We start from the raw sequence: 27326 nt of genomic DNA on the forward strand, positions 1-27326 counted from the left end.
GAAGTTGCCATCCATTTTTGTACAGCTTGACCCCAAATATGTTTCTCTCTAGTTTTTAGGGGGCGCCCTTTGTTTTTGTCCCCTAGAGTCACCGACTTTTCCCACCTAGGTACAGAGAGAGTAGCCAGAGAGCAGGAACCTTCCACACTTGCCCAAAGACCACAGACAGCAGGACAGGCATCTAGGGGTGATGCTTCCTCTTCCCCAGATTCAGAGAGTGCAGTACCCCCGCCCTGACCCCTGGGGTCCATTCACTAGGGGCTGGGCCCACCGCTGCCCCACGCTGGCAATCGCTTCCTTACCCCCCCTCCCGCCCCCAGGAATCTACGATTACTTTATCTCAAGCCTTTTGAGGTTACCAGCAAAACACCTTTCTCGGGATGTTTAATAAGCTGCTCACAGGCCTCCGCAGTTGAAAAACTGTCAACCCTCTTGATCTGTTGTCTGCTGCTTCAGCCCGTTCCATTTCCTTGGCTTTCTTCCCCCCACTGCTGCAGTCACAGCCAGGCACGCACCTTCCTGCCTAGCTTCCTTTCCCTTCTCACAGCTGTCCTGGGCTGGGATGTCCCCTAATCACCTTGGGATATGCTTGTATTCATTGGTTTGAACATAACTTTACGAAAGGTTGTATTTTACTTTACACGGATTTGGGGGAGGTTGTTGAGTCAAACATGTAAAAACACATAACATATGATCTACATTTGCTTTTGTTTTACCTAGGAATGCTGACTTTTTTTCCTTCTTGTTGTTCCCTTTCTAAGATAACTTTTTGTCCTGTGGCTTCATTGGTCTGACCAGCGGTTTCTTTAGGAAATGTTTGCCATCTATAAAGCAAGGAAGGTGAAAGAGCCAAAAAAGGCGGGGGTGGGGTGGAGGAGGAAGCAGACTTCAGATTGGTAAATGCCCCACTTTGCCAGTAGGCCTGATGGACAGTTCTAGGTCCAAGAGCACAGGGCCTAGCTTCCAAATGTGCCAATTCTAATTTATTTTATGGCCTAAAAGGCGGAGGAGGGGAAATCATATAAAGGTGACAACTATGCATGAGCTAAAATGTGCATACACATACATATCCCATGACAGTCCTGTTGCTTCACCAAAACGTTGGGGGTAGGGACAGGTCCTTATAAGAATACATGTCAGTCAGCTGGAGTGTACAGATCACACATTTGTGGGCAATATACCTTCCAAGTATTGAGCACTAGTCATGTGCTGAACAAGTTTAGTCATGTAGAAGTTTGTCAATAAATCTATGATTTGGATATTATCCCCACTTCACAGATAAAACCTGAGGCTCAAACAGATTAAGTAACACAATCAAGGTCACAGAGTCAGTAACAAACCAGCTGAGCAGTAATTAAAGACACAGGGTGACTCCCAGATTCCCAGGTCCTTCTTCTGATTACCTCTGTGGGGTGGGCCCAGAAATCTTTACATTAAAAAAAAAAAAGCTCCTTCGGTGATTCCAATGATTCACCAGGTCTTTGGAAGCACCACTCCACAGTAAACCATCCCGCTGTTCCTGTCACCAGCCTTGCCTCCAAGCAGCCTACTCCACGTTGGACAAAACATTTAAAACATATTTAAATAGCAATTTCGAAAAACTATACAGCATATGGATTTTCCTTTTGATCTCAAAATGATGACAAACAGACACTTAGATACTTCATAAAAGAAATATTACCAGAAAAATTATAGAAATCTGGCTTTCAACTTCATCTTGCTCTAATTTAAACAAAATGCAACTTGCCAGTTTCTCTCTCTCCAAATGCATCCAAACTGGGAGCGTCTTTCTCTTTCTGCTGGGTCAGGCCTACACCTATTTATTTCTAGCCCACTCCTCACCCTGAATAACAGCTTCTGGTAAGATGGACAATGTGGAAAACTTCAGTCCTATCACCAAAACCCCTGAAAATGGAGCACCCCCGAATTCACACCCTTGACGTGAAAAACCAAAGAGAGGGAAGCTGGGAGTAACGGCCAAACATCCTTAGAGTAATTGACAAAAGAAAGGGGGTGGGCAGAAAGGGAGATTTCCATCCCTTCAAACGTGCACGCCCCTCCCGCGGTCCCGAGAGGGAGTCCCCTCTCCCAGGTCGAGTGCGTCCACCGGCTGTCCCCGCAGCAACAGGCGGGAGGCGGGGGAGGGGAGGTCGCGGGGGCAGCTCAGGCCTGGCGGCGGCCGACATCCCCAAGCCGCCACGACGTTCCCCCGCTCTGCGGCGCGCCGGGAGCAGGTGGTTGCCCTCTGCGTCCCGGGCGTGCACTGAGCCCAGGCTAGCGGAGCAAGGCTGCAGCCCCTGCGGTGGCCCGGGAAGAGGCAAGTGCCGCGGGGCCGGGGCGAGGAGGGACTGGCAGGGCGGCCTGGAGCCCCACTTGGCCGCGCAGGCAGGAGGGGCGCGCCCTCTGCGGAGCGCGGCGCCGCGGCAGCCACAGCATCTCGCGCTCTCTCTCTCAGGTCGGAGAGGCCGCGACACCTAGCGCGGGGCTGAGGCTAGGAAGGGCGGGTCGGGAAGGGAGGAAGGCACAGGGAGGAAGCCGCGGGCGAGGAAGCCCCGCTCCCGCCGAGTGCCTGGAGAGGAGATTCCCAACCTTCCCGCCCAACCCGAAACTTTTCCAACACACGCAGGCGTATTCTTCGCAGGTTTCGGCGGCCCAGAGTCGCAGTCAGGGAGGAGGCTCGGGAATCACACGTGCCCTGGCACACTGGAGGAGGTACACAGACACACCAGGAGGGACAGGGCCTCTTGGGAGGCGGCTGAGGGTGTGAAGGCAGCAGGCGGACACACATCCGAAAGGGACTCCCCGCGAGCGGAATCGAGCGCTTAAAACCCTGCCACAGCTCGGAAGTGTAGCGGTGCCCAGAGGCTTTGCGTAACTTTGCCCACTGCGCCCCCGCGTGCAAAGGCGTCCCCTTCACATTCACACTCTCACCCCACCCCACTCCCCTTGGGCTGCGGCCCGAGGCTGCCTTTGTACTTAAGCGACAGCAAAAGATATGCTGATTCGAACCAAAGATGGTGGGCACGAGTGTTGTAAATTGTGTGAATTCCACTCGCGGGCACCCCCAGATACGTGGGGAGAGCACCCCTTTCTCCCCGAAGGCATCCCCTCCGTTTCTCTCGGCCTTTGGGTCTCCAGCTTCTTCACTACTATGGACTGAAGAAGACAAAGCACAGCCAAATCAATGTTTTGGGTGTTTTTGTTTTTGTTTTGGTTTTTTCCAATCACGGCCACTCCAAATGCTAACCCTCAAAAGCTGGGTGGGGTTGGAGAAAGGCGAGTTATGTCAGGGAGCACCCCTCGGAAGGCGCGCGAGCGGCCTGGCGGGTTCCTCGCCGGGCTCTGGGCAGCCGGGCGGAGTGGCTGGATTATGTAAGTAGCAGCCCTCCATGTGCTCACCACCATCTGTTAATATCTTGGTATTGGAAAGTTCGGTGCCTGAGGCAAAGCCAGGGTTGGCGGCGAAGAGCTCCCAGCCTACACTTTTCTACTCCAGGGCAGGGAATGTACTTCCCTTTGATTGTTTTCGCCCACTTTCATAAAATCAAGTAGTAGTGTGTCCCTTCAATCACTGACAACCCCCTCATCCCCGCGGGTGTGTCTTTGTGGGCGAAGAGTGATTTTCTTCGAGGCCAACTTATTGTAATGAGCCCTTTCGATGAATTTATATTTTCATGACAATTCTGCACTCCTTAAAGCAATGTGGCAGACTCTTTATTTGGGAGTGGGTTCTTTCTCATTTTAAAAATTTACTTTCCTTCTGCCAGCACCCCTGGAACCAAAGTCTTGTAAGGGTTATATTTCAACTTCTTTGGAGTGATTGGCTTCTGTTTACTTTGAAAGCTGTTGGTTAAACAAACATCACTCGGGAGGCTTCTAAGCAGTGGGGTTCCCAGGAGAGAAAACGCTGCAGCTGCTACTTGCTACTGATCTTGTGGTATTTCACTTCCCCCCCATTCAGAACAAATCCAGGTTGGGCTTGGCGTCACACTGGGCGCAGGAGATGAGAGTGAGAGAGAGGCCGTCAGTCAGTTTTGCCTCTGGAAAGCTTGCAGCAGGCAGGCCTGCACCCTGGGGTTGGTTTTCCTCTCTTCCCTTCTTCAGGGTTCGGATAGTGGTGGTGGTGCTGGTGGTGGTGGTGGGTGGGTGGGTGACCGGGAAGTCCTTAGGCATCCTTCTCCAAAATCCACGTCCACGTTTGCCTCTCAACTGAATCTGGTTGAAATTCCCAGAATTGGTTTGTTTAGGATCTGATAACCGCTGTTTGTAAGGTTTTAAATTACTTATACACACTGTCTTCCCTCCTGCCCCCACCTAACGGCTTTAAGAAAGAATAGGAGGCGTGAGCATACACCGAGGAAATGTCAAGGCGAAGTGTATTCAACACAGAACCAGATGCACGAGTGATAACTGCGAGTTTGTCTAAGAACACACAGATCACCCTTCAGATAAACAAGTAAATGCAACCTGCACGGATAGGGTTTGTTACAAGACCGGTCAGAACTTGCGTTAACTTTTAAGTTACTGGGGTTGTGTTGGAAATGGGGCGAAGGGAGGAGTTGTCTTAAGCCTAGGCTTGGCAGCTGGTTTCAGAGATGGAGCCAATATCTAGGCGACTTCTCGTCTCCAGGCTTCTCCCCTATCAGAAAACAAAGCGGGAGTTGCCCGAGATAGGGGGCTCGGGCCTCAAGTCTTGCTCCAGGGCAGCCCGAGACCCAGGAGAGTGCCGCAGCTCTAGCAAGAGAGGTTGTTAGGAGTGTGGCCTGTACGCCTCCCCGAAAGTAGAGGACAGGACAGGGGACAGGGCTGCGCGGAGGCAGCTCACGGAGCTGGGCTGCGAACCGATCTCCCTCGCCTAGAGTCGCGCGCGCTCCTATTTCAACTCGCCGCTCCTGCGCCCTAATGCGGGCTGCGAACCGCCGCGGCAGAGCGTCACCAGCCGGGAGCCTCCGCCGCCGAGGCTGGGGGTGGGAAAGCTTCCTTGTTCGCCAAGCGGGTTACCCCGACTTCGACTCAGGCCTGCCTTTCCCCACGGCGTGACACAGGACTTACTGGGGTTCTCAGGGAACTTTTCCCGCCGCCAGTTCCCGGGCGTGGTATGTGCAAAACGTGCATTCAAGCGCTATGTGCAATTGACACAAACTTGTGGGCTAAAGTACAAGCCATTTCTTCTGCGTTTGAATCTTTTTCTCTGTCCCTGCCTCCTTTCTTCCCCCTACTCCCCCCTCCTCCTTCTCTGCTCTCCGCCCTTTTAAATGTCAAACTGAGCAGATGGTTTTAAGGTGTGGAAAGGTATATAGCCCTTACTCCTACCAGTTTATTTGTGGGCTGGCGCTAGCTTATATGTACAAACCAAGATTCTTAAAGAAAACCAGTAGGACGAAAAATAAGAAAGGAAGTAGCTTTGATCCATTTTCAGACCCCAAATTTCCCCGCTCAATACACCCGCTTACCTCGAAGGGACCCAACCAATAGAAGCATTATTCCATCCTGTGTCTAATGGGCATGTTGGTTATTTCTGCTCCCAGACTAAACTGTCACATCCCGGTTAGAACACTTGATACAACAGTCAATAGTTGGAGGTGTGAGTGGTGTGTATGCGCTCCTCTGTGTTGTTTCCCTGATAGACGCGTGGGGGGAGTCTGTGGGGCGGCAAAAGGGGAAAGAAGGCGGCTGGGGATGCTCCCGCAATCTCTTTTCTTATCGCGGACACCTAACCTGACCGACCTGATTTTTTTTTTCTCTTCTTTTCACTGTTTGAAATTCGTGCCAAAAGTTTCCTGCCGGGATAGACTCGGATATACTGACATCGCTATTCTTATTCCAAGGGAGGGCTTAATATCCTCTTTACGGTTTGGTGAATTTGAGGCTGAAATTTTAAATTTCCTAGAAAGGAGTATGTGTGTGTGTGTGTGTGTATGTGTGTGTCGCAGAAGACATTGGTAGTGTTTGGCCAGTGTACTTGTAACACACCTCATAAATACCCTGTTGTCACGACACAGCGTGATTCAACCTTTGATCTAATTAAATTTGAGGGACACACGAAAATTACTTGTCCTCCTGGTACCTACAAAAATGAGTGTCTAATAGACTGTGTATGAATGTTTCTGCTTCGCAGCTCTTGCAAGTCCCAGCTTTTATAGGATCTTTAGGTCATAAACGCGGCTGCTTTATTAAAAGCCGTTTACTGTGCCCGGTGAAAGGGACGTTCTAGCTGCGGCCGGAGGCTCGCTTGCATTCGTAACTTGCAAAGCCTAAGGAGATCTTTAAGAGCCACATTATCTAAATAAATTTTGCTGGTTATTTTTCAAGCAAGAAATGTCAAACCGAAGTAAATTTCCTAGGGCTTTATGTTAGAGCCCGAGATTAAAGCGTTTGAAATTTCTTGCCTAATAAACTTTAAAGTTTGTTGCCCAGGCGTCAAAACTGTGTAAATCCTGTATTGAACAGCTTTCTTTGGTCTTTGTGGGGTGAGTGAATTAGTGAAGGGTATTCGCCAGATGTTTGCAACATACATATTTTTAAAGGCTGCTTTACCTACAATCCAAATAATGTCAGAGGTAACCAAGGGTAAATATTTCTCTTCCTAATAATTTGGACTGGAGCTTAACTGGGACTCAGCCAATGTTGATCTTCGTCTAATAACAGATGCAGCGGACCCGATGTGAAACCTCTGGCACCTATTATTTTAATACCAAACCTACCTGTATTTTATTGTCCACCTCCCCTTTAAAAGGAACCAAGGGTGACACGTATCCTTGACACTACCTATGATCGTTTAAGAAGTGGAATGATTTGCAGATCTCCCCCCCACTCCCTCCTCCTATGCCACCCCCACCCCTAAAACCCCCACTTTTTCTCCCGTATACTTTTCCGCGCCTTCCTCCACCCAAGTCGGAGGAGCGCTCACTCGCTCGACCACTCGGCGAACTCGATCAGCTGTATCTGGGAAATGAAAAAAGAAAAAGAAAAAGAAAAAAAAAAAAAGGACCTGCGTCCTGGAAGAGCGAGTGTGAGCCGGGCGCCGCTCGCGCCGTCTCCCGCTTTGCATAGAGCCCGCAGATGGCTCGCTCCGGCCCAGGCGCGGCGATCCAGTCGTCCCGAAGCAGTGGCAGGGCGGGGGTGGGGGTGGGGGCCGGAGATGGAGGCCGGGGAGGGGGAGCTCAGGGCCCCTCTCCCCTCCTCTCTTCCCAGCCCCTCACCCCCACCCCTTTTATATTTTTTTTTCCTCCCAAGTTCTCTTGCCTTGCTATCCCCCCTTGAATCCGAAGGCGCCTCGCGATTGGGTGCTGGGGCCGGGTACGTCAGATAGACTGTGACGTGCAGTCTTCCTGTTTCCTTCAGCTGTGTCTTAAAGTAAATCTTGTTGTGGAGCGGAGCCCTCAGCTGAGGGAGCGCTCTGAAATAATACACCATTGCAGCCGGAGAAAGCAGAGCGGCGCAAAAGAGCTCTCGCCGGGTCCGCCTGCTCCCTCTCCGCTTCGCTCCTCTTCTCTTCTTTACCCTTCTCCTCTCTCCTCCTCTGCTGCTCTCTCCTCTCCTCCGCTCTTCTCTCTCCTCCTCTCCTGCTCTCTCCTCTTCCCTTCGCTCCTCTTCTTTTCTTCTCCTCTTCTTCCCTCTCCTCGCCTCTCCCCTGCTCCTCTTCTCTCGTCTCCCCTCCCTGCCCGCCTCTCTCTCCCCTCTCCCTCTCCCACTCGCCCCGCTCGCTCGATCGCTGTCGCACAGACTCACCGTCTCTTGTCCAATTATCATATTCATCACCCGCAAGATATCACCGTGTGTGCGCGCGCGTGTTTTCCTCTCTCTGCCGGGGGAAAAAAAGAGAGAGAGAGAGAGAGAGAGAGGGATAGAGAGAGAGAGAGGCTCGGTCCCACTGCTCCCTGCACCGCGTAAGTATCCTCTTCTTCCCCTCGTGAGTCCCTCCCCTTTTCCAGAATCACTTGCACTGGCTTGTTCTTGAATGAGAAGGAAAGAAAAGAGCCTCCCATTACTCAGACCCGTGTAAACATTTTTCCCCCCAGGAGAAAATGGTGTTATTTAAATGAATCATAATAAAATAGCCTCTAAACAGTTTCTAAGCGGCAGCCTCCGTGAACTCAGCGCTCCGCTCCTCCCAGTTCCTGAGAGTAAGTGATCCGCTTGGCTTTTATTTCTTTCTCTTTCCTGCTGGTGACTGGGGGTGGTGGTGGCGATGGGGGGGAGGCTGATGTTGCTGGACTTGTCGCTGATCTTGTCACCTTTTGTGTACTGTTTCTGGGGTGTGAGGAGGCGTTTGCTCCCTTTCCTTCTTTCTCCTGCTCTCTCTTCTCAGGAGAGAGGACCGCGAGGGGGACCGGGTCGCTTTTTTGTTCGTGCAGATCCCCGCTTTTCGCCAAACCCCATTCTTCTGATCTCCCCCGGCTAAAACTCCGGGGCCGGTCCCCTCGTCCTTTCTCTTTGTCTTGTTTATTATAGCTGCCTTTCTTCCCGGCTCTTCCAATTTGCTTGTCATTTGCATACCTTTCACTTCTCCTTTTTAACCCCAGCAGAGGACCGGGAGCTGGGAGGAGGAGAGAGGGAGGTTGGGGGGCGCTCTGTTACTTTCCTCTCAAAAAGCTGTCGAAGCCGAATTGTGGAAATCGGGCTTGGAGCGGTGCGGTGATGGGTCCCGGGAAACGCGCGCGACGCCCCTCTCCCGAGCTCCTAGACCCAGGGCTGGGTCAAGTTGAGTAGGGTAAGGCGGCACCGGGAGACTCGGGGGTTCGCGTGGCGGTGAGATTGGGGCACCCGCACGAGGAGGACCGGAGGATCGCGGTCCGGGTAGGGGTAAGGGGTTCTTGGGCAGCAGAAATGGGAGGCGATGAATCTCCCAGCCATCGCTGGCAGACTATGGTGTTGGGCAGCTTCGGTCTGGTCTCATCTGGGTGGTACCTACCGTTTTGCCCCAGTTAGGAGGACTGGGGAGGGAGGACAGGAGAGGTGAGAGTAATTGTTACTGGGAAGACTAGTGAGGAGGGCGGGAAGAGGGGGGAAGAGCTGCTATCTTGCCTGAGCAGACCAGGAGGGGGACGCAGGGGGCGGGGGGAGACATCACCCAAAGTCCAGTTTAGCAAGTTGTTGGTTCTGGTGTGCCAGCCCGTTACTCCTCCTGCTAAAGCCGAAGGTTGGTGGAGTGATGGGGGGTGGGGATGGTAAAGGAGGAGTAAGTAGCTTTCCACAGACTCCCAGGTCTCTGGCCCCTTCCCAGCTTCTTGGGAAATTGAGAGCCCTCCAGGCAGACAGAGAGCAGAACTGGAAGTAGGGGTGGTGCTTAGTCTTAAATAGCCCAAGGAGGCAGGTTGGAGTGTGAAACTGCTGTTCTTGGCAACCCAGAAGGCTACTCTGCCTGGGGGAAGGCTGGAAACTCACCTGCTTGTTTTTATTTTTCCGAGAAGGTCTGTGCTGTCTCCTTGAGCTTATAAAAACAGAGCAAGCACAGGGTGGCCTCCTCGCAAAGTCAAGGCTAGAAGAGTCCCTTCTCCTGTTCTCTTTTCCACTCATGCCCTCCCTTATTTAAAAAGAAAAAAAAAGAAAGAAAAAAAGAACTCATTTCCTTTCCTAAACTAGGTAGGCAGAAATCTATTAGCAGAGTGCGCATGGGCAGGGCCTGACAGGTGTGTTGTGTCAAGAAAGACAGGTGCAAATTTCCTCTGTGTCTATGTGTGTCTGTACAGCTCCAGACCACAATGCTTACTCGAGGGTTGGAGAGGTTTATGAATTTATGGTTGTCCTGGTTAATAGGATTGTCTGGGCTAATGGGAATTGGGCTGTTGTTGTTTTGAGCCCTGCCATGTGAGTTCTTGGGTTGGGGGCTGGGGGCAAGTTGGTATGTGTTTGTTTATTTTTCTTAAGGATATTGGCAGACTACTGCTGAGGCTGTGTCCCAGGCTTCTGTCTGCCAGTCAGCCCAAAGCACCCCCACTTTAGGCAGCAGGTGGAGGGAGACTGACTTTTCCTTTGCTTCCTTCCAGTTTATGCCTATCTCCCAAGTCTGTGCTTGGCAGAGAGAGAGAACTGTCCTGTGTGTATGTGTGTGTGTGTCTGTTTGTATGTGTGTCTCTGTGTGTGTGTGTGTGTGTGTGTGTGTGGTGTATGCTTTGGATAGCAATGAGTGGTGTGTAACTGCCAAGAATTCCAAAGTCAGTTTGAAAGTGTTACTGTTGTTAAAGCTTATCTTTTTAAGTATGCTTTCTCCTTGCCCAGAAAGAATAGGTATGTACATAAACTCTTTCAAGTCATATGTTAAATAATCTCATAAAGTAGAAAGAGCCTGTCATTGTCCCAGACATGTGCCAAATGTCCTAGATATGAATTTGATGGAGAAAGAAAATATCAAGTACATGAGAAGGTAACTGTGCTTTTCTGTTCTGATGCAAGATGTGAGAAGTCAGTTCTATAGGGAATTTCTTGCAAGAACTTCTGAGTATATCCAAAATGAAATGGATTTTTGTGTGTGTGTGTTGAAGGAGGAAAATGAGAGTATTCATGTTAACTTGTCCATGGGTTACAACATGGACATGTATGTATAATAGTAAAATAGACGAAGTTAAGGACTCTGTCTTGATGTGTGCAGAAAGTTGTTGGGAATTCAATGTAAGCACTATATATCTGGCTTCTTAAAACTTGATCTTTTAGAATTATCTTTAAACAAGCTACTTCTGTAGACTGAGTTGCACAGAAATAGGTTAGATGGCGAATGGTTTTTGGTCATTGGTTTTGTGTTTGGGTGGTTATTGTTTCCATGAAAATGAGATTGTAATGTGTCATTTATTCTGTAGACTTCAACATTAACGTCCCCCCACCCCAACACACACACACCCAATACTTTCCTTGGATGCTTTTGAAGTTCTTTGGTAATTAAAATGTCATCTATGGCTATGTTCATTTGCTTTATTTTTAATAGGGGTTATCTGTGCTTGGCACTTATTGATATTTTATGTGTCCATTATGCAGAATTCTGTTTAGTTTAATCACCACCTTGTGGGAAAAAAAAGTCATGCATACATACCATGCATCTTTGTTCTCACTTTATTCATTTCCTAGCATCATTCCTCTATAAGCAGCACATGCTATCTTAAAACCTAAGCTGGCTTATTCTATAAGTTGCCAGACTTCCTCTTTATTTGTTTAAAACTCAAACAGGCCTCTTTTCATGAATGTCTTACATCATTATAGGGATTGTCTTGAATTTGCAGTGTTAATATAAGGAAGTTTTAGGTTTCAGAAGCAAAAGAAATTATAAAATGTGACTGATGTTATAATATGAAAATGGATTGTGCATGATGTATCATTATAGGATTTTAATTAAGTATGTGTATAACTTGGAAAGGACATATACATAAGGAATTTCTCAAACTTATTGCCTGTGCATTCTCAAATGACATTTATAGAGTTCAATTTTCTGCAAAAAAAAAAAGTGTATTTTCTTAAGATTATTTCACACACTCTCTTATTTACCAATTTGATAAGTTGTTACTTTTTAAACAAGTAGAACTTAATATTTTAAGCATGTCTCAGAAAATGTTCTGTGTTTGTTTTGCAGGTGAAAAATGTGTGGGATTTTTGATAGGATGGGAGAATCTTAAATGAAATCTTAAATGATTTGAGAAGTCCATTATGACAGGAAATTTAAAAACCTGATAATGCAATCTTAGTTAATTTAGATATTAACTTATGTCAAGTGAGTTCTTCAAAATAAACATCAAAGGTTTTCTTAACCTGATAGGGAGCAGAAATATATCCAATATCTCTGAAGAAAAAGTTGCTAATTAGCAGAAACAAATTCTTGAATGTAGTCAAGGGGACAATTTAATGATTCAGGGGCTACTTAAATCAGATCATCTGATTTTTCCCTTTGAATCACTAATTTCCAGATGGATTTGAAATATTCTTCGCTAATGATATTCTGTTTGAAATTTCATAACCAGGTTGACCCAAGTAGAGTAGAGGCCCATCCAAAGATGATTTTCTAAAAGAAGTCAAGTGTAGGATTGCACAATTTCTTCAAATAATTTTATCAACAAAGACAGATCATCTAAATAATCCAAGCAGGAAACCATGCCAACCTTACACTCTCCCTGTCTCATAAAAGATTTGTCTGAACTATCTGGATAATTACCATAATGAAACACTTCTTTGTCCAGAATCTGGACTCCAGATAGATGCAGTAAAAGTTGAATCCTCCTCCCCGAAATAACTTCTTTATTAAAGTAGAGCACTTAATCACTTTATACTTCACATTGCAATGTTCCTTTGAAATTCTTTACTGAAAATTCTTTCCTCCTAACCTTAAGTCATCAGTTTCCTTAGAATTTTCCATGTTAAAGAGAATGTCAGATAATTCAGATATTAAAGAAGACTATTTTGGAGGAGCTAAAACCTGTTTTGATTATACCTGGATGTTTATTCTTATAATATCTTTTTCTGGGAGGAATCTGCTATGTTAAGATATGCATTGTGTAAGAATTACTAAAGCATTTGTGTAGGTTATATGCCAAGTGATGCAACAAAATATTTAATGATGAAAAACTCTATATAGACTTTCACATTAATTAAAGAGGGGTTTACAGGAATAGAGTAAGTGTATCCGATCAATAATACATTTGGGTTCAAATTCTCATCAGTATTTTTCTGCATCCTTCCTGATTTGGACATCCACCAGTGCTGATCAAAAGCTTCATATTGCCTAGTGAAACTGAAAATTAATGTTAAAATTCAAATATAATATGCATCAATAATAATTGCAGTTGAAACATGATGGCTTAATACATACCTTGAGAGATAAAGGAGTTTAAAAAATATCAGTGATAAAGTCATTCCATGGCTTCCTTTAAATTCTGAACTGGAATATCATGGAAGCGCTTGGAAAATGTTTTTAAGAGATTTAATTTATATTATGGTAATGCAATGGCACATTTTCTTATGTGGTAAATATATTTATGTAGATATCTTGTTTATGAAATGTGACAGTAATGAAGTGTTGTATCAACCGGTTGTTATTATTTAATCATGCCTATAGCCTCCATGGGTTATGGCTCCAGTGTATGCTGCCACTATACTTTTATTTCTAAATTTAGGTCTAAACTATATGGAGAGATATATTTATTTGTGCCTATTAATATAATGCCTTGTCCTGGATTATATAATTTATCTTATTTTTCCCACTTGTTTTGTCCTATTTGTTATGTTTCAGCTGGACATTTTACAACAAGACCTAAAAGTATTTAACTTCTTCTAGCCCAAGACAGATACAAATCATTGTTTAATCTAAAAATGTTGACTGAAATAGAATTACAAATTAGTTTAGTTTGGTGAATATCAAGGGAGTTATATCTTGTTCTTAACAGACTCCGCAAGCATTTCTTTCCACCTTAGGAAAAGCACAGCCCTCCTCTTGGCTCCAGCATGGGGCAGGGATGCAGCTGTTGATACCTAGGCTAGATGAGAGGAAGTGCAGTTGACGCAGAGGTAAATGGCAGTTGGAAGAGGAAGGATGCCTGGGGATGACCTTGTGCTCATCAGCGACACCAGTATGTCCTTTCCAAGCCTCTGTGGCAGAGGTGCTCTTCCCATAGCAAGGATGGCAGGCAGAAAGTCTAGTTTGGGTGTTAAGGTGAACAGGGAGAGAAAAAATACTGCAAAAAGTTTGTTCAATGTGTTGACTGGAGATCCATGTGCTTTGCAGGTGATAGTCAAGAGAAAAGGATTTGCATGCAAATAGAAAAGATGTAAAATTTTAAAATAAGGGCAATAAGCTCTATTTTGGGGAAGCTGATAGACACACACAAAAAAAGTCTTCCTTGTAACCGCCCCCCATGTAAGTGTTTCTGTGATTAACAGAGCTTTGAAATGATTCATCCTTTTTCTTGTCTCAGCCTCTCCTTGTTCTTTCTGTCATCTGACAGCTAACCTAATTTATCAGATCTAATGTGTTTGTGTAGTATTTGTCACTGCATTTTTGTATTCCTGAAACCAATTTTATTATTAGTGTTTGAAAGGGTCTCAATCATTCTGAATTCAATTTTGAACCCAATGTTGAAGTTATTGAGAACTCCATCTCCATTCTAAGTTCAGGAAATTTTATCCTGAAGCATGCAAAAAGTATTTCATGCTCAAGCATACAAAAAAAAAAAAATATATATATATATATAGAGAGAGAGGGGGGGGGGTATCATTTTGCTTTCATGATGCCCTAAAGCAGGCTCTTTTAAAATGTTTTGTCTTTCTATAGAAACCAGGAGCAAAGATTGCGTGATGAAATCACTGTCGCTTAAAAAAATATACATATTGTTGCCATCTAAGCATTGAGCATTTTCTTGAATTTTACAGGTTATTTCATGCTGAAATTATGCCTATTTGCATGGATAGTCATTCTTTAAAGCTAGCCACAGATGCAGTCCTAGGGAGCACGTAGATGTTTTTACAGGTGAACCGAAAGAGATGGGAGCCGTTCCAGACACTCTGCACGCTGCCTTTGGCAATGGACCCTGTTATTGTGAAGATGTGCTCTGTTAAGCAAACGTGAAGTTTAATATTAGATAAACCCTATGTGAAAAAAATATTTTCATTTTCTTCATAAAATGTTATTAAAAACAAAAAGATGTGACATCTTATATGTCTACAAAATTTGGGATTAGCATCACTAGTTAATAAGTTACACAATATGTCAAGTGCCTTTTATGAAATGCAAAAAGGATGTTCTCTTTTTATATTGTGTTTCCAAGAAACAATGGAAGTTCATATACAAAGAAATATACTCTTTCTTATACATTTGAGGGACATTATTTTCTGTCTTCTTTATAAATCTTCTTTCAGTGTTTTTTTTTTTTCCTTTAATTTGGCACAGGAAATAAGATTCACAAATCTTGTATGTTAAAGAGTTTCTTTGGGCATTTGACATATTATTTTGACAGATTTAAACAGAAGGAAACTAGTCCTGAAGATGTATTTATCTTTATCTAGGTCAATAATTTATTATTCCTCATATTGATTTCTAAAATGTGGTAACATCCTTGTTTTGCAGTGAATCTAACTTTGTAATAATTTGTCATTAAAAGGACATTATGAAAATGTATAAATATTCTTATAGTTACATTAAGATATATCAACAGATATCAGCTTCGTGTATGATTTTACAAGTAAAAAATGCATAGCTAAGCTAAATAAGCAGACTTGTAAAATGACTATTGTGCATTTATTTCAATGCTAAACTGACCATTTATGTTTGAAAGATGCTGCTGATAAGGGTGTTCTCCTTCTCATTTTATGTATGACAAAAATATTTTAGAATTCAAGAATAAAAGCTGTCTATTAAATATTTGCATTTATTTTAGAGTCCTTTTCCTTTAATAGCATTGAAATCACAATAATTGTAATTCAGAAATGCAATTTTTCATGTGAATTTCACACAGCCTCAAAATGTAACCATATTTCTTAAGTATAGAGCACTTTCATCTTCCTTATAATACGAATCTCAATGCCCAAAATTTAATCAATTGGTTGTCAGAGGCTGTGTTCTTATAATCTACTGTTTCTTCTGAAGATAAACAGTATCATTTTAGGCATTTGTGAAAGAGAATCATATTACTGGTGCTTAAGCAGTTTTTGCTTTATTTTTTTTTAATCTTAATCCATCTTAAACCAGTGGAGCAGAAATATTTAAAAATGTTTCATTTCAAGCAGAGTGCATAATAAATTGCAATAATTGTAATGTGCCATAAATCCCAGAGCCTATGCATTTTGCATTTGATTCAGGATTGAGGTCAGGAAATTTGGAGAAATTTAAAGAAAATGATTCATCAGTCCTTTTGTTCTGTTGGCCAGGGTCCCGGGATTCTTGAGCTGTGCCCAGCTGACGAGCTTTTGAAGATGGCACAATAACCGTCCAGTGATGCCTGACCATGACAGCACAGCCCTCTTAAGCCGGCAAACCAAGAGGAGAAGAGTTGACATTGGAGTGAAAAGGACGGTAGGGACAGCATCTGCATTTTTTGCTAAGGCAAGAGCAACGTTTTTTAGTGCCATGAATCCCCAAGGTTCTGAGCAGGATGTTGAGTATTCAGTGGTGCAGCATGCAGATGGGGAAAAGTCAAATGTACTCCGCAAGCTGCTGAAGAGGGCGAACTCGTATGAAGATGCCATGATGCCTTTTCCAGGAGCAACCATAATTTCCCAGCTGTTGAAAAATAACATGAACAAAAATGGTGGCACGGAGCCCAGTTTCCAAGCCAGCGGTCTCTCTAGTACAGGCTCCGAAGTACATCAGGAGGATATATGCAGCAACTCTTCAAGAGACAGCCCCCCAGAGTGTCTTTCCCCTTTTGGCAGGCCTACTATGAGCCAGTTTGATATGGATCGCTTATGTGATGAGCACCTGAGAGCAAAGCGCGCCCGGGTTGAGAATATAATTCGGGGTATGAGCCATTCCCCCAGTGTGGCATTAAGGGGCAATGAAAATGAAAGAGAGATGGCCCCGCAGTCTGTAAGTCCCCGAGAAAGTTACAGAGAAAACAAACGCAAGCAAAAGCTTCCCCAGCAGCAGCAACAGAGTTTCCAGCAGCTGGTTTCAGCCCGAAAAGAACAGAAGCGAGAGGAGCGCCGACAGCTGAAACAGCAGCTGGAGGACATGCAGAAACAGCTGCGCCAGCTGCAGGAAAAGTTCTACCAAATCTACGACAGCACTGATTCGGAAAATGATGAAGATGGTAACCTGTCTGAAGACAGCATGCGCTCGGAGATCCTGGATGCCAGGGCCCAGGACTCTGTCGGAAGGTCAGATAATGAGATGTGTGAGCTAGACCCAGGACAGTTTATTGATCGAGCTCGAGCCCTGATCAGAGAGCAGGAAATGGCTGAAAACAAACCGAAGCGAGAAGGCAACAACAAAGAAAGAGACCATGGGCCAAACTCCTTACAACCGGAAGGCAAACATTTGGCTGAGACCTTGAAACAGGAACTGAACACTGCCATGTCTCAAGTTGTGGACACTGTGGTCAAAGTCTTTTCGGCCAAGCCCTCCCGCCAGGTTCCTCAGGTCTTCCCACCTCTCCAGATCCCCCAGGCCAGATTTGCAGTCAATGGGGAAAACCACAATTTCCACACCGCCAACCAGCGCCTGCAGTGCTTTGGCGACGTCATCATTCCGAACCCCCTGGACACCTTTGGCAATGTGCAGATGGCCAGTTCCACTGACCAGACAGAAGCACTGCCCCTGGTTGTCCGCAAAAACTCCTCTGACCAGTCTGCCTCCGGCCCTGCCGCTGGCGGCCACCACCAGCCCCTGCACCAGTCGCCTCTCTCTGCCACCACAGGCTTCACCACGTCCACCTTCCGCCACCCCTTCCCCCTTCCCTTGATGGCCTATCCATTTCAGAGCCCATTAGGTGCTCCCTCCGGCTCCTTCTCTGGAAAAGACAGAGCCTCTCCTGAATCCTTAGACTTAACTAGGGATACCACGAGTCTGAGGACCAAGATGTCATCTCACCACCTGAGCCACCACCCTTGTTCACCAGCACACCCGCCCAGCACCGCCGAAGGGCTCTCCTTGTCGCTCATAAAGTCCGAGTGCGGCGATCTTCAAGATATGTCTGAAATCTCACCTTATTCGGGAAGTGCAATATCCTTTTATTTTCCCCTCGTGAGAAAAACAAGCCAAAAAACGTTTCCCAAAAGGTTAGGTTTACAGAATATCTAGAGTAATGTAGATTAGTATCTTCTTAAGGAGGCAACCTTTTGTATTATTCAAAGGAATAGGCTTTTATCAGCATGCGTGTGGCATTCCTGATTGCAGAAAAGCTTAAAACTAAACCAACAATCTTTGCAGCTTCCACAAGTTGTTCACTGCCTCGAGGAGCTCCTATTTAATATGTGCTTTCTCAGCAGTGTTTTTTTTCTGCTGTTCTTCCTGTATTATCTTCTTATCCCTCTCTTAAAAAAAAAAAAAAAAAAAAAAGTAGATTCAGAGATGGGAAAACAATCTCTTTGTAAATACTGATTGAATTCTTTCAGATATTTTTTAAAGGTGGTAAGTTTTATAACACAATAGGGAGAAAAGTCAGTTTTCAGATCCCTAAGATCCCATAAGAAGAATTCTCAGTGTAAACCATCTGCAAGGCTTCTGTTCGTTTAAGGATGTCCTGATGAAATCTTAGGAAGAGCACTTTGTAAGTGGGAGCTTGAGGAGGAAGAAAAATGGATGTGGGTGGGGACTTAGAGTCTCTCTTTCATCTTTAAGTGAGACTTTTTTTTTTTTAAAGGAAATATACAGGTACTGATTTATTCAGACAGCATTGGTCTGTCTCTCTCGTTCACCCAAGGTCTGTTCTTTGGGTCTGGTGCAGCTGCCTCTATGCATGATTAACCTCTGTTCAGCCATACACAGAAATCTTTTGTCCCAACATACACAAAGCAAATTATTTTGGAAAGCGAGAGAGCACAATTAAATATAAAACTCAGCTGTATTCGACTTAAAAATGGCTCTTTTTATGATTCTTTTAAATTCTGAAACTGACTTTTATGTAGAGATAACAGTTATATATTTTTTATTAGGCCTATCCTGAACTCCAGCTATTTTTGACTGAAGATTTTTTTTTCCTCTCTGTATATTGGTTCTTTCTGTAAATTTTTAAAAATCTTGTGGTCGTTGGTCTTTTGGGGGTAGTAGAATAGTAGCATTTGGGGGCAGGTGGAGGCATGTTTCTTATATAATAAATAACCAGATGGATATAAAATTTAGCAATTAAGTTGGCTGTGACTAAATTTAGGACTTTGAGCAATTGTCTTGATGACTAGAGATTGACATTTTCGCATCTAAGCCCACTCCAGAGGCTGCCACGTAAGTGCAAAGTCTCAGCTATGGGTGGAAATATGTTTTCCTGGTTAGTGGAGGTCATACTTCAAGCCAGCTCCCAGGATAGTAGTGCAGATTTCTGATAGGGTGAACTACTAGGGCCCCAATCATGAGACCTGCTTGGTCAGTTAAACATGGAGTCTCTCTTATACTGAGCAAGAAGAGAAGAACATTGTAACAGAAAGGGAAGAGAAAGATGTGGGAGATTTCTCCATGTAAATAGAAATGGAGTTTTAGCTTAGTTGTTGATTTCACTTTGACCTTTTGAAAATCTGAAATTCAATCCACCAGCCATGAATCAAAGCTGCACCAAGCACCATGCCTTACATATTATAAGCAGGCAGTAAATATTGATCGAAATGATTGGAATATCGCTGTTGGTGATGAGAAAGGCAAAGTATGAAGACACAATGGCTGGAATTTTTTTGTGCCCTTTGCAAAAAGAGCATCTTCAGAGGTTCATGTAAGGCTAATGTCTAGGGCTAAGACTCCATTGCACCCCAGAGATCTCTTAACTTCATTTTGAACCAAGTAGTAGTGATAGTGGGTTCTCTCTCTCTTTCTCTCTCTCTCTCTCACAGACACACACACACACACACACACACACACAGAGTAAAGTGACATGCATGCCAATTTTGGTGAATATTTAAAGATTTAATGCCAGGTTTCAAAACTCCTATAAGTCCACACTAAGCTCTTTAGTTCAAGATGCCAGTTTATGGTTTTTCTTTAAGTTAGACTTTTCATTATAACCAGATCATTATAATTATGGCTGTGCTTTATGTTTTTTAAAGTTTAGTCTTCTAGGAAAAAAATCTTTTAGAATGCTTTAAGTGTTGGCTATGTTCATTGTCTCAACCTCTCCAAATCCCCTGAGGAATTTTGAGGATTTGAATTGAAAGAAGTTCCTTTTATTTTGATATGTATCAAAGGCTTTAAAGAAAATATAGTTGCTTCTTCTTCAGAAGAATGACTTCTCCTTTCTCCTGTCAACATAAGTTTCTGTCGAGCGCGGTGATTCTGTTGGGAAACACCCGTGTTCATATGAAATGTTAGCTGCTCACACCCAGAATTGTTTCTTTCATATAGCTAAATAATGTCAGCCTCTCGTGGCAATTAGTGATTACATTTTCCACCTTTTGGCCTTTTATGTTCCTATTCTTTTTCCCCCCTCTACTATTAATACATTGCACTTGTAACCATTTATCTCATTGGTATATTATTTCTTAGGAAGAGTAAAACAGGCAAACAACCTTTTCTATAGTTCCCACAATTCTGAAACCAGTGAGGATCTGTTGGTTTGTATAGGTATTGGGCCCACTTTTCTCCTGTCTCTACCTCTGTATGGTGGTGTGTTCTTCCCTTGATTTAACTGATAGTGCGAAGGCAACATTCTCAAGCTTTTACTTTGAAGAAATCTCTGGGAATCACAGTGAGTGATGTTTTACTTCAATTTTAGGGATACAGGGCCATATATGAACCTGTTGTACAGTTATTCCTTGAAAAGATCAATAGAAATGAGCAGAAATGCAATGAAATGGTACCACTGTGATTGCTATTATTATGGGTTTTATTTTTAGTTCATGGCTTTCCAAACTGTTATACATAATTTAATTCTTCAGGAAAAATTCTCTCCCACTCCAAAAGGTACCATCTGTTTTTTGAACAAAGTAGCCAAGATAAGAACCATTAAGAACACCAGCTTATCAGATCAACCCATTCTATGCTCACCACATTAAACATATACATTCTGTAGGACAGAACACACTACCTCATTATCCCATCTAGTAGAAGGGAAATAGTGAATGTGTGTGCAAGTTAAACTGAATTTCAGTGCACCTGCTCCAAGGGCTCATGTCTTGGATTTTAAAAATATGTTCAGCATCTTTGCAAATGAATCTATTTAATCAAATATTAAGTTTTATTCAAATTCCAAAAGAAACAGTCAGCCAATTGCTTTTCTTCATGATGTTCCTTGTCATTCATCCTCTTTGCATCTCAAGAAAAATAGCCTTGTTTTGGCCCCAAACATTTGCATGCACCCAATTAAAGCACAAGAGGAGTAGTATAAGCCGTTAAGATGTGCAGGTGAAGAAATTGAGCCTATTCTCTGAAACAGCCGGCTTTTTCTACTCAACTTTTAGGGAGAATGTTAGAAAGACTTGAAGTTTAGAAAAGAAAATGGCTTAGTAATTTGAAATTAAAATTCAACCAGGAAACATAGATTAGAAATGAATTTCTGAAATTTGAAACAATCCACAGAAGTTGATCTTATACATTTTTGGAAGTCTCGTGGAGGCTATAATACTTATATTAGCTAGAGTGAAACATATAGATTAAAGACTAAAAGACTATGGGCTCCTAAACTGCCCACCTCCCCTGAAAAAAAATTATAAAGTAAGTAAATTTTAAAAAAAATTTCCATACACTACACATCCCTCCGATTATGGTGAACTTCCTAGTGGGAGTAACAATTTGCTCTATCACTATCATTATGTGAGAGAGTTTAGATCTTTCCTCCCTATTTTAGTTTCTAGGGGGAAAACTGCTTAGAAACTTAGCAAATTAGGGAATAAGGCAGAACTAAAATTCTTTAGGTTTCAAATGTTTTGGAAAATGTAAGTAGTCTCAACCCATTTGCTTGGAACTGCAGCACGTACAATCTCTAGCTACAATCCGGAGTTTCGTTGGAAAAAAAGAATTTTCTTCCTCTGCTTTCACAGCCTATTATTCTCCCATTTGCCTTTTTGCTGCCTCCGCTGCTCCTCCCGTGGCTGCTGTTTAGGTAAGGTTATATTGTACTTGGTAAACAGACAACACTTAGATTCTCAGGTTGTTTGAACACTGCTTTAGGTTCAGCTGCAGTACCCTGCTTCTCTGATCTTTTATATTCCTGAGCAGATGTCTTTCATTAATTTATGGATTTATCATCTTTTCTTTTTTTTTCTTTTTTTTTTTTCTTTTTTCTTTTTTTTTTTTTTTTACACCTGGCAGCTGTCTCAAGTTTCAGCAGTTATTGTCTATTTTGCATTACACATAGAATTGAATGTCATCTGTCTTCACAAAGCTATGGCTAAGAGAATTGAGGCACAGCCACACGAGCTGCTGGGACAGATCTTGTTTGCGTTCCATCCCCCCTCACCCCACTCCCCTTTACCTCCTTAATATTTATTTGTGCTCATTTTCTTTCCTGGCCTTGAATGGAGCTTAGCTCGTGTTCAGTACAGCTGTATGTTTACTGAATCTATTCCATCATGAGTCATTGTGCGTGTGTAAGTATCCTGGAAACAGCTAGTGCTTTCTTGGAAGAACAGTTGCTTTTCAGCACAAGCACTTAAAAGGGAAATTAACCAATTGGTCAGTTCAGATTTATTTTGAGGAGAAAAAAAGGATTATCTAACTGTTGCCTTTTAAATGTTTCATTAGTTATTTTTAATAGTTTATTAGAAACATATATTTTATGGGAATTTTATCTTAATTACACAATAAGCAAGAGATAAAGATTAATTCTGTGTTCCATTTCAACTGATCAGTTCCAAGTATTACCAACAGGAAACATTTTAAAGCAAAAATGAACTTGAGAAATCCAAATTGGAATAATTTTTATTAGATAAAAAGCCTCTAAATACTGATCAAAATAAAATGGATATTTTACTGTTTTTGGATAAAAAGAACGAAAACATCTTAGCATAATTTAGATGTATTAAGAGCTTCAGGAAGTTTTGGTAGCTCAGTGCTCATCTAAGAAACGCAGAAAAACAGTTTGTATTTTGTATGAAACCAAATTTTAAAAGATTTGCGACTTCTAATTAAATGTATGGTGTTGTCTTAATGTAGCCATCTGAAAGAAAAGATTAGAACCCAGATCTGAGAGTGTCTGTCAAAGTTTGGACTTGCCTAAAACTCTTATCACAAGGCAGTAGGAGACAGCTTGCAACTATTATTTCACTTATCCATTTGGACAGATGGTCCTGAAGTGTGCTGGGCTCCTTTAGTCTTCTGTATCAGTCTAATGGAGGTTACTGGAGGGCCTTTCAGCCCTCTCCTTGGCACAAGAAGTATGTCAGTCATAAATTATCGTCTTTGTAATCATTAAGAATCTCAAACAAAAACACAAGTTCAGTTAAGCTGCTTTGGCTTACAGATATAAAATCAAAATTTATTTCTTTAGTGTTTATTTTCAGTTGAACAAAAAAAGAAAGAAAGAAAAAAACCTGCACTACTTAACTTTTCTATTTACAGACCAAGGTGATCTTTTTAAAATTGCATGGGATATTAAAGGGAATGTTAATTGAACAAATTCTCAGCAGAATATTTGGTTAAACACCCTGTTGTAAGTAGTCAAGAGCTTATCCATATTAATTTGATTATGCTTCTCTAGTAACTTTCCAGTTTCTCTCCATTCTTAAGATTAGTCATGCTAGACTTGATGAAGGTCATTTGAAAACCTTTACCTTTCCTAAATATCTGTGTTTATTTGACGTTTTTGCCTCAGGTGTGAAATTTTTGTTGGGTAGTTTTGTGTGTGTGTGTGTGTTTGCACACACATGCACACTTTTTCTTTTTTTTTTTCTTATTTTTCCCAGACACTCTTTTAAGAGAAAATCCTTAGAGAAGCTTCTAGGAAGGACCCTTAATTGACCTTGTGGGGGACCACATTGATTTTCTCCACGTGCATCTTCATTTCTGATAAATTATAAAGCCATTAATTTGCTGAGGAAATGGCAGGGCCAGGCTGCGGCACAGATGTGACCAGAGCCATCCCAGCTCTGAGTCTGCTGAGGAGTGCCAAGAATCTGGGGGAGAATCAGGAAGCCTGGATTGTTATGGTTAGCCTCACATTCTCTTGGGAACTGTTTTAGTTGCTGCTGTTTACAGATCTAAAAGGTAATGATGTTTCCAGATAAATAGGCCTTCTTATTTTGGGTAAGTGGCCATTTATTGATCTGCTAACCCACATGTATTGATTTGTTAGCCCCAACTACTGCGTCACTCTCAAAGGAGTTAACTATAAATCCAAGACAGGCAAATTGTATTTGGTTTTGGACCGTTGCTTTCACAAAAGCAGCAGCCCCCTCCCTGTCCTCTCCACGCCAAAACTACTCTTCCCAAGTTTTGGCTATTATTTAAAAGGAAACAATTAAAAGGATATAATAAGATAAAAAGCAAGTGAGTCAAGATGCTCCATTAGATTAACACTGAAAGGTAAAATGTGAAACTTGCATAACAGTGTTCAAAATAATGCATTTTATATTTTCATGTACATTAGTAGAATAATTTGCTCTAAACTGCAGAGTGTGGAGAGAAGAACAAACAGAACTGTAATTGCAAGGAAGAAAAAAAAAAAACCTCTTATGACAAGAGTTGTGCAGTACATGTTGGGTGCATTTGTCTCCTTAGCAACAAGTGAATGTATAGATAGCTTACCAACCTAAAGCAAGGAAAATACTTTGCCATCTTCCCCCTAAAGTAGCCAAGATTCTGCAACTCAATTGTACACCCTCATCATTGCATGCGGCAACCTCTGACAGGCGACAGTCACTGAGCAAACGGCAGCAAGTTAGCAATAGATCCATAGCCAGTGTCATATACCTTCCAGCACTCCCACGGCAGCTTGGTGGACCTCCAGACTCTATGGAGGTGGGGACTGGAGGGAGGGAGGTGGGAGTCCTTGTGCTTACAGAAGTTCTTTTCCTTAACCAATTGCTTCCTACATGCAGGAAGGATTGTCACCCAATCACTTGAAAAAAGCAAAGCTCATGTTTTTTTATACCCGTTATCCCAGCTCCAATATGCTGAAGACCTACTTCTCCGATGTAAAGGTAGGGACTTTTTTTATTCTTAATTGTTTCATTTTCTATGCATGTGGCAGTAATTTGAACTCCCGGAAGTTAATGGAGACAAATGTGGAATTGGTTTATTCCTACACCTGTGTTATAATTGATTTAATGCACTTGTCCTTTTGTCTAAAGGTGTGTTAAGCAAAGATGCCACTTGTGTATTAAGACTGAAAGACTGGTGTTAATAAGTTGCAGGGGTTTCCAATGTAGTCTGAAAAACTTAGCCTCTGTCTTTATATGTTTGAGTAGCTTCTTTGAAGAAATTTCAGCTGGTAATGGATGGATGTGCTTTAGAGAATGTTTTTCCCTCCCCTCAGCAACAGTAAACTGTTTCTGTTTTTGTTTCTGTTGGTTTCCCCATATTTGTGCTTATGAAAGCAAACTCTAGCACCTCTTTTTCCCCCTGTCGAAAAGGAGCGTACATTGAAATTCTCTATGCAGTAGCTGCTTAAAAACAAAAGTGATGATTGTCTCTTATTTACAACTTAATTTGTTGTTGATGTAGAGTACACTGAGCATAAGGAGAATGAATAAAGTGACAGATTCAGGACACATTATTCAAATGAGGATATGAAAGCTGTCGGCCTACAGCTGCAGCCTCCCTCATTCTACAGAATATTGGGACCTCCTGGTTCTCTGTGTGTGTATGCGTGTGTGTGTGTGCGTATGTGTGTCTGTGTCTGTGTGTGGGTTTTAAGTAATTGTTTGCATCAACTTGATGTTGTGTTAATCATCTGTAACTTTTTAAAACATAGATTGGGTTTTGATGATGATAATGACACACATGGTATCATTATCCCAGGAACTTGATAAACACTACATTAGCTGAGATTAGTTTATTAGGGGTGGGTGTTTTTCCCCACCCCTCCCCTGCCCACCCCCATATGTACAAGTTCTTCTTTCTGCCATGGAGAACTCACAAGCTGCCAAAACACGCTTGCTCTTCCACCGCTCCCTGCACGCAGCTCATTTTCTGCTTGATGCCCAAGTGGCTTCATTGGCCCCATTTTGCAGGCCAACTCATTTCAGTTTCCTTCACTGATGTTTTATTTGGCCTTATAAGAAAAGTTCTGTTTTCCCTCCTGTTTGCTTTTGAATTGTGTATCAACTTCAGCCTTTTATCTTTCTCCTTCCCTGGCTGTGCTCCTTAAGTGGAAGGCCTGTTTTCTACTCATTCGCGCCAAAAACTGGGCAAGATGGGGAGGCAGGGAAAGTCCATCGTGTAAATGTCTGGTTAAGACTAAGTAAGCACAAACCAGGCTGAGTGACACAGAGGCCAGGAAAAGGGTTTGGACTTTGTGGAGGACAATCTAGAGTATACAAATTGAAGGCAATTTGTCACCTGGTTGAGGACTGACCAGCTTCTAGAGTCTGGTAGAACCTGGTAAATTTTGTCTTCCAGGGAATCCTCCCAACATTGTAGTTCTAAGAGGGGACATGGAGGACAGGGAGAAAAGGGTTATTGTGTGCACATATATGTGTGTATATGTCTGTGTGTGCAGATGTCCATGTTACTCATTCCTTTTAGGGCAATGATCTGCAGTGTTGTGAAATAATAATGACAATGCCTTGTATTCTTTGTATAGCACTTTTCACCCAGAAGGAGGCCAAAGAGCTTTACCAACTGCACACATAGGTATCACTCACCCACCATGGAAACACAGCCACCTGGAGGGTGGGAAACAGTAGCCATTCTGAGCCAACAACACTACCCAACAGTAGATGTCAATATTAGAAACATTCACTTTTTTGAGAGTTCATGCATGTGTGCATGTGTGTGGTATGTGGTGGCAAGAAAAGTGGGGAAGATTATTGATCTCTAGCTTTATAAATACCAGGCAATACAAACCAACAAGAAACTGTTCCCATTCCTCTAGAATGCCCCTAGCAATTCAGCTTTGCAAATGGCCACTGACTCTGTGTAGATAGCAATGGAATACCTGGGTGAATATTTTATTTTCAAAAGCACTAATATTCAGATTGTTGATTCTATTCATACCTTATCCATACTGGAAGAGAAGGCTGTTAAAGTACATGTGAGTCTAGTTACATACCAGTTATCGACTCTAATGGAGGGGAAACAGTAGGACATATCAGGCAAAGCAGAAAATCACTGAAGGTCACTTCCCTTTTATTTTTGGAAGAAATTATACATTTTTAACTTTCCTAATTATGTTTTTTCTTTGGTTAGTAATAAATGAATTTGTATTCCTTGAGGTTACACTGGTGAGAGTAGAAAGTCATGCATAGAAAGGGAAAGGTAGTCCAGGCAACGTGGTCCAGAGACTTTCCAGAAAACAATGGCAGAGCATTCTGGGATTTCTTCAATATTAAGGATAATCACTAATTTGAATATTGACAATGTATACACACACATATGTGCATGTGCATGGATTCACAATACACAACACATATCTATAGCTAGACATTGATATACGGATAGACAAGTATGTCTATTTGCAAGGCTGAAAGAAATAGATATTTCTTTATATATGAATACACAATCCAAACTTTTATTTTGGCCAGGATTCAAGAAATCACTAGAGAAATTGGGGAAGAGAACTTAGGATCTTCTCAGAAATGAAACCCTGCATCATTTATCTGGACAAGACATATGCATG

The 27326-nt window shown here is 42.8% G+C and overlaps 1 protein-coding gene across 6 annotated transcripts in view; it reads left to right on the forward strand.

Moving 5' to 3' along the window:
• Positions 1-7749: 7749 nt before the first annotated feature.
• Positions 7750-27326, forward strand: part of LOC105493535 (prospero homeobox 1) — a 52985-nt gene continuing 33408 nt past the window's right edge. For 2 of the 6 annotated variants that reach the window (XM_011761228.3, XM_011761232.3), the window contains exons 1-3: positions 7750-7889; positions 15841-17632; positions 24580-24687. In XM_011761228.3, coding sequence (XP_011759530.1) covers positions 15908-17632; positions 24580-24687 — 1833 coding nt within the window. In that variant the 5' untranslated portion in view covers positions 7750-7889; positions 15841-15907. Of the gene's footprint in view, positions 7890-7999; positions 8127-8601; positions 8714-9092; positions 10367-15840; positions 17633-24579; positions 24688-27326 lie in introns of those variants that run through there. The other 4 variants (XM_011761229.3, XM_011761233.3, XM_011761231.3 and 1 more) reach the window with 3 other exon arrangements.

Source organism: Macaca nemestrina, chromosome 1, assembly GCF_043159975.1.
Source record: "Macaca nemestrina isolate mMacNem1 chromosome 1, mMacNem.hap1, whole genome shotgun sequence".
Classification (NCBI taxonomy): domain Eukaryota; kingdom Metazoa; phylum Chordata; class Mammalia; order Primates; family Cercopithecidae; genus Macaca; species Macaca nemestrina.